The sequence below is a fragment of the Macrobrachium nipponense genome, chromosome 16 (genome assembly GCF_015104395.2).
Source record: "Macrobrachium nipponense isolate FS-2020 chromosome 16, ASM1510439v2, whole genome shotgun sequence".
NCBI lineage: Eukaryota > Metazoa > Arthropoda > Malacostraca > Decapoda > Palaemonidae > Macrobrachium > Macrobrachium nipponense.
This window is the reverse complement of record NC_087209.1, coordinates 76,051,798-76,059,280: the sequence shown is the minus strand read 5'-3', so window position 1 is coordinate 76,059,280 and position 7,483 is coordinate 76,051,798. Positions and strand designations below refer to the sequence as shown.

General features: G+C 54.3%; 1 protein-coding gene across 1 annotated transcript in view; it reads left to right on the top strand.

Moving 5' to 3' along the window:
• The window catches only part of LOC135195823 (transcription elongation factor SPT5-like), a gene marked incomplete in the record, with an annotated part of 69,688 nt that overhangs the window by 22,686 nt on the left and 39,519 nt on the right, over positions 1-7,483 (top strand). The window contains 1 exon segment of the mRNA XM_064222318.1: positions 56-358. Coding sequence (XP_064078388.1) covers positions 56-358 — 303 coding nt within the window.

Sequence of the window (7,483 nt, the reverse complement as noted above, 5' to 3'; positions counted from 1 at the left end):
TTTCACAATTTATTATAAAGTTTGAAATTTTATCCATTGTTTATCCATAAAACAGGGAGAGACACGGCGTAGCCGTAGTCGTAGTGGCAGTGGCAGCAGACGGGGTTCTCCAAGCAGGAGTAGAAGCCGGAGTGCAAGTGGTAGCAGAAGTCGCAGCAGAAGCCGTTCTGGAAGCCGTAGCAGAAGTAGGAGTAGGAGCCGCAGCCAGAGCAGAAGTAGGAGCCGTAGTAGAAGCCGAAGTAGAAGCAGGAGCAGGAGTCGTTCTGTAAGATCAGATGAAGCGATGGAAGCTAGAAGTGGAGAGGAAGAAGTCAGTGGTGATGAAGAACCAGCTGATGGAGAAGACCTCGCAAATTCTGTAGGTCACATATGTTTTGAGGTCTCATAGCCCATGGAATAGCACTATGGCACTGGTAACTGAGTGTTTACATCTTTAGAAGAATACATGCAGCTAGAGATACCATATTACCAGACTTTAAAGCTGGGCTGATAAAGTGATTAATGGTCACTCAACAACCTTGGCTCATGCATTTTACCACTCATGACGCTCTAACTGTTAGTCACTGGAATCCTTCCTTTATTACTCTCTCTCTCAGTTCATATCCTATTGTCAACATTTTACACAGCTGCTAATTTTTTAAACAATAATTAAGACTCTTGTAAATATCCTTCAAGCATGATGGTAGTCTGTAAAATTCTGTGCAGTTTGATTGGAATTTCTTGCTCATCTTCTTGACTTGTCAAAATGTGGCTCATATTCTTAACCTGTCAAACTGTGGCTCATATTCTTAACCTGTCACTGTGGCTCATATTTTAAACATGCCAAACTGTGGCTCATATTCTTAACCTGTCAAACTGTGGCTCATATTCTTAACGTGTCAAACTGTGGCTCATATTCTTAACCTGTCAAACTGTGGCTCATATTCTTAACTCTTTCATATCCGCTTAGTTTTGAGCACTGTGTCCCCAGATATCCGAGGTGTCTGGGAGCGCTCGACAGTGCGAAAAAAATAATTATTGTTCATGAACTTACCTGTCAGATATATATATAGCTGTATTTCTGAAGTCCGACAGAAATTCAAAACTTCCGGCACACACAGTGGTCGGACCAGGTGGTTAGTACCCATTCCCGCCGCTGGGAGGCGGGTATCAGGAACCAGTCCCATTTTTTCTATTCATAATTTTTCTGTCGCCGGTGCTGGAAACACCTGTTTTCAGTACCTCCGTCTTAGGATTTTGGAAACTTCATGGCCGCTAAATATCCTAATTGTCTTTTGATTTATTGAACTTGGATTTGTGGCTAGGCATACGCTATCTTAAATTGTTTTTGAATATGATTCATTTTTGTTTATCTGAATCTAGTTAGGCTAGTTTTCAGAGGGTGTTGTCTGCTAAGATAGGGTGTGGCTACCGAAAGCTTCGGTAGTTCCGCACTCGATATGCACGAGGGCTATGTGTCTGCTTCTTTGTTGAGATTTGTCATGTAAGGAGTGTGAGACTTTGTCTAATTCCATAAGGAAGACGTATGATTCATATTGTACGCAATTAATCAGTAAACAAAGTCAGGTAGGCTAACCTACCTGTAGACTATTTTGCCTAACCTGTAGTATGGCTACGGGCTATAAATATGTCTCGTGAGGTAATGCCCTTTACGTTATAGATTCCATCTGTATCTTGGAATCTAAGGTGCTCGCTCTCCTATCATTGTGGTGAAAAGTGCTACTTCTGTAGTTGTTTAACTCCTAACCCTGTAATGTTGCCTTCGGCCCTAAACAGTTTCTGTAGAGGGTATTGACCTTTCTCTGATACTCTATCGATTCGTAACTTAGAATCGAAAGTGCTGGCTTTGGAGAGCAAAAAGTGAAGTGGCTAAGTGCAGTGACAGTGCCCCTTGTGTAGTGGAGGGTGCGTCAGATCGGCCTTATTTCGCCTCTAGGCCGGGAACCTCTGCTTGACTCCCAGGAACAAGGGAGAGAGCATGTCGAAAGCCGAAGGAGGGTTACGAGGAACTCCCACCGATCTGACGTGCCTTCGGCAGACCTGAAGTTTACTCCCCAGGCTGCCAAAGTGCGTGCACGAATCCTGAAGGATTGCTTCTCGTCCTCCGAAGCGTCCTCCCTGCGCATGGTTTGGAGCTTTCGGAAGGACTCGCGCCCTCTAAATAGAAGCTTTATAAGAGGACGTTTCACGTCCTCTCTCTCTCTCTCGTCATGCTGTTTGCAGTGAGAAGTAAGAAGGCGAACGTCGCCTGAACTCGTGTACGTCTTTCCACCGAGAAAAGGGGAAAGCAAGTCATATTAGCAGGACGCTTTTGAGCGCGGACGTCCTAGCTTTGTTGCTGTGAGAATAAGAAGGCGTTCCCTCGCCCCGCGTATTCTCACACGATCAACCCTTCACCTGAGACTGCTTCGTGCAGTCGGTTTTCTCTCCGAGATGTCTAATGCTCTTCCCTGAAGGCAGTTTCGCTTGCATTGACGCCTGTCAGGAGCGTGACGCTTTTCTGCACGTTTTTTTTTTTGACGCTCGGCTTGGACGGGACGTTCGGATGGACGCCAGGCGCTTCGCGAGCGGCGGGTGCACGCCAAGCGCGCACCAGTAGACGCCGAGGCCGAGCGCACGCCAGTGGATACCGAGCGCGAGCGGCGCGCCGAGAGTGCTCGCTGCTCGCCAGTGGACGCCGAGCGGCGCGCGAGAGTGCTCGCTGCTCGCCAATGGACGCCGAGCGTGCTCGCTGCTAGTCAGTGGACGAGCCGAGCGCGCACGCGCCAGGTGTGTCGCCTGGCTGAACGTTTCTGTTGAAGTCTTCAAGCTGATTTGGGCCTAAAGATTTTTTACCTAACTTCGGTGATCCCTTCTACATCGCCTGCGAAGAATGTGAAGTAAGCAGTGCTTCGGAGGAAGCTTAAAGTGAAAAGGCAACTTCGTTTTCGAAACCCAGCAAGACCACGGGTTTCGTGAATTATAGAGGTCTTTGTCAGTAATATTGCTTTTGTTCCGATACGTAATACAAACCCTCGGTCCTTTAACAATAGGAAGTAGCTAGCGGCAGCTGGAACGGTCGTAAGCTTCGAACAAGGAGAATGGTAGTTAACTGCTTGTCCGATCGTCGCGCGCCGCGCGACTGGGAGGTAAACAAATCACTTTTTGCTTTCGGCCGTGTGTGGGAAGGACGTGTTTCGCCATCGCTCTGCCCGCTTGTCGTTTGCTTCAATTCTTGAGTATTTGGTTTCTATTTCTGTGTATCAGGAGTGATAGTAAGTACTTTTTTTCTCTATTTCAATTGATTACAATGAGTGAATCAGAGGAAATTGAAATTTCACACCGCGCCCTCCAGTCGCCCGTAGAGTGTGTCCCGGGCTGGAGGGACGTAAATGTGGGGGTTCAGGTCCTTTTGTGGAGGTGGACCCCCACGAGGTTTTGTACTCGTTGTCGAGGGCGAGAGTGCTCTCGTAACGAACCATGTATGGTTTGTATGAATTGGTCCGAGGCGCAGTGGGTGCTGTACGAGGGCAGGAAGAGACTTAGGCCGGCCAAGAAGTCATCGGAAAGTCCAGTGACTCCTTTGGTGACGGACACTTCGTCCTCTTTCCTGCCTCCCGGCCAGCCCCCACGGTTTGCGCCTTCCCCTGCGGGGGGGGTAGCGGAGTCCTTTTCCTCTCTCGATCCGTCGAGTGTGGAGGAGGGCGCCCGCTACCCGGACGTACAGTTGTATTCGGGGTCTTCTCCTGTCCGCTCTGGGGGGGGAATAATTTCGCCCCCCAGGCGCGGGGAAGCCCCCTCCTATTAAACCCGACTCTTGCTTCCGCAGGTGTGCCAGCAGCGAAGGACGACTTGGGACAGGTGTGGGAGTCGCTGGGACTGCAGGGAGTACCCACATCCAGGGGTTGATACAGCGGTTGGCGGGGTCGGCCGTGGTCACTCATGGTGCGGTGACCACCACGACGACCACATTAACTACCCCACCCCTGCGTATGATGATGCACCACATCTTGTATATACGCCTCACATAATGTCGGTGACAACCCACGGTGGCAGTACAAAAGCCAATTGCCCGCCCGCCGTTCCAAAGAGGACGATGCCACCACCACCTGGATTTTTTCCTTTGCCGACCCGGACTTCCGCTGCCCCAAGAGTACCCCCCCTGGACCTGCGCCAGTGCCACGGATGTCGGTGACTGTCGACAGGACGCCTGGCTCTCCCTTAGTACCTGCCGTGCCTGCCGTACCTGTGGCCGCTCCAGCGACTCTTTCCATTTCAGGTACACCATTCAATTTCAGATGTTCCTGCTGTTCCTGCTGTTCCCCTGGACCTGTTTCCTGCCGTTCCCGCTGCTGGTGTTGCTGTAACAGTCTCAGGTCCTTCCGGACAGGTGCAGTCGGGCCCCTGTTGCTTCGGCAACTGCCCACCCCGGCTCCCTCCTGGATGGAAGACCTCCCCGTACGTCTGTCCTGCGGGAGAACCTGGCGAAGAAGAAGAGGAGAGGAAGGTGTCGTCATCGTCTTCATCGTCTTCTTCGTCGTCTGCTGCCTCTCCTTCCCCTTCGCTTCTAAGGCCAAACAGCCGAAGAAGAAGAAGGTTGCCTCCTCCCCCCCTAAGAAGACTCCTTCGGGATCTTCTAAGGGCCCCGGCTCGCTCAGGCGAGCTGGGGAGCTCTTCTGCTGGTCTCCTGTTCCTTCGGGTGCGGGGCCCGTCGCTTCTTCTGCAAACAAAGAAGAAGTCGACGGGACCAGAGGTGCATCAGCCTTCGGCTGGTGCGTCCTCACCTGGTACTAGTGGTTCTGCCGCTAAGCCAGGTTCCGTCTCGGCTGCTCTCGTTCGCGAGAAGCACCGAGTGGACGCTCTTCTAAAAGAGGACCGTCCAGCCAAAGTTTCGACGACCGAGCTCGCTCGCCGTCAAGACAGCGGCACGGAGCAGAAGACTGGCGAGAGTCGTGCACACGACTCTCGCCAGGCCACTGGACGCTCTCGCAGCGACCAGCCGGCTGCTCGGGCTGACGTGACGGTCACTGACCGGCCACGGGGTGAGGCGAGGAAGGAGTCCCCACGGCCTGCCGGTACCAGCCACGCTAGTACCGGAGCGTTTGACGCGCCGAGAGGACGCTGGCCGGTCTCGACGCGAAAGGGAGCCTAGCAGGTCACCCGTCCGCCGCTCCCCCCGATGGGACCGGGCGGAGACGGTGACCAGCGGCAGCTCGCCTGACGCTAGAGAGCGGTCTCGACGTTCTCAGCCGAGCCAATCGCCCCAGGCGAGCGGCGACGCTAGGCCTGCTGCTAGACCCGTCACCGCGGGTTGACGATCGGCAGCAGCCCTCTACGCACGCTGGTCCTTGCCAGCGAGCGCGGGGGGGAGCGTCAGGTCTGCCTCTCCTGTACCTTCAACCTCCTCGGGCTATACCGGGGGAGGAGCGAAGGTACCAAGGAGCGATCACGAGAGTGTGCGCCGCTCGACCCAGCTATGACGGCCCGTACGGCTCAGGCACGGTCTTAGGACCCGACCAGGACGTACGCGCAAGTAGTTGGAGGCGACCGTCAGGGGTCTCTGTCGCTGTTCCTCCTTCTGAAGGAGGAGTATCGAGGGATATGCTCTTGTTGGAGGGACTGGACGGTCCTACTCCACAGGACGCTGTGACGCCCGCCGAGATACAGAGGAACTTCGCGGAAGTCATTAAGCTGATGCGTCTGCATAATGGCCTCGCGGAAGGATCGCCGCTACCACCATCAGAGCCCACGTCCCGGCTCGAGTCATTTTGGGGTCCCAAGAGGGAGCCCAAAATGATGATGGGGTTTGCCACGATCGGAGCTTGCGGACTCAGTCCTGGATCAGGTGGAGAATCTCGTCTCAGGACGGGAGGACTCGCTAAATCCGGACGGTCCCTAAGCTGCTTCCTCCTCCTCTACAGCGGCAGAGGCGTTTCTACGTGCCATCAGAAGACCCGATACTGCCGAAACAGGTTAACCCGAGAGTTAGCGAGGCTGACTCCAGGTGTGTCCCTGCAGCAGCTCCTGTCGGAGAACCTATGGTTCTCGCAGCAGGAGGCACTTGCCCTGGAAGCTACCGCTATGGCAAGCATTCCAGGCAGTTTTCCTGGTTGGATTTGTGGTCCCTCACAATATCCAAGGTGGCGGCGGGGGCCGGCTCCGGGAGTTCTGCTCTCGAAGACGACGCTTCCTTCAGGAGACTGTGCCAGTCCTGGATTGGAAGAGCAATCTCTTACCTCGCCCCATCAGAACTGCTAACCTGTGGGCCAACTTGGTTCTTCGGCGTAGGGATGCAGTCCTTACCCGAGTGACCAAGGGGGCTTGGCGTGAGGCGGCACTCGGGCTAAGAAAATGGACCTCTTAGGGTTCCCCAGCCCCACTCTCCTTTCCTGGAGAGATGGTGGACGCTGCGGTGGAACGGCGGCGCACTGACGAGAGTGACCGCTTAGTCCACCAGGCAGTCCTCGAAGGTTTCTGGGGCAACCTCGAGTAACTGCGGCCAAACCAAAGAGCTTGGCTAGCGCTTCCACGGCGGCGAAGACGGTTGCACCGTCCAAAACCCCGTGTGAAGACTCCAGTTTGTTTCGACTTCTGCGAGAGGAGGCCGCAATCAGCCCTCCTCCAACCCTCCTTTCCCGAGGAGGTGCTGGAAAGAAGTCGAAACGAGGAGGGAAACGCTAGGGACGGCGTTCCCCCCTCACCTGCTGCCGGAAGTGGGGGGGTGCCTGGCGAGCCATTGGGGCGACTTGGCAGCGCTACGGCGGGCCGAGAAACTGGATAGTAGACGTCCTTCGGGAGGGATATCTACTACCCTTCGAGTCTCGGCCCCCCCTCATCTCCAAACCAAACCGGTCCATCTACAGACCTATGTCCGGGGATCAGCAAAGGACAACGCTCTTCGACAGGAGATCAAGACCATGCTGGCGAAACGAGCTGTAGAAATCGTGGAGGACCAGTCACCAGGCTTTTACAGCCGCCTCTTCCTAGTGGAGAAGGCATCGGGGGGGCTGGCGCCCGGTGATAGACCTCTCTCCCCTGAACCGCTTCGTTTCGCGACGACGCGGTTCACGATGGAGTCGGCACGCTCAGTGCTCGACTCGATCAGGGGGAACGATTTCATGCTTTTCGGTGGACCTGAAGGACGCGTATTTTCAAATACCCATCCATCAGTCCTCCAGAAAGTACCTCCGCTTCATCTTCGACGGGACGGGTGTACCAATTCAGGGCACTTTGTTTCGGTCTCTCAACCGCCCCACAGGTGTTCACAGCGAGTGTTCACTCCTGGTGTCCGGCTTGGGCCCATTCGACCGGGATACGTCTTCTGAGTATCTCGACGATTGGCTGGTCCTGGCGAGCTCCGCTCGCAGTTGCTACAGGACAGAGATCGACTCCTCAAGTTTTGTCGCGATCTGGGATCGTGATAAACTACGAGAAGTCGATCTCGAACCCAAGCAGAAGATGAAGTATCTGGGTATTGCTGATAGATACGGTAGCAGGGCAAGTC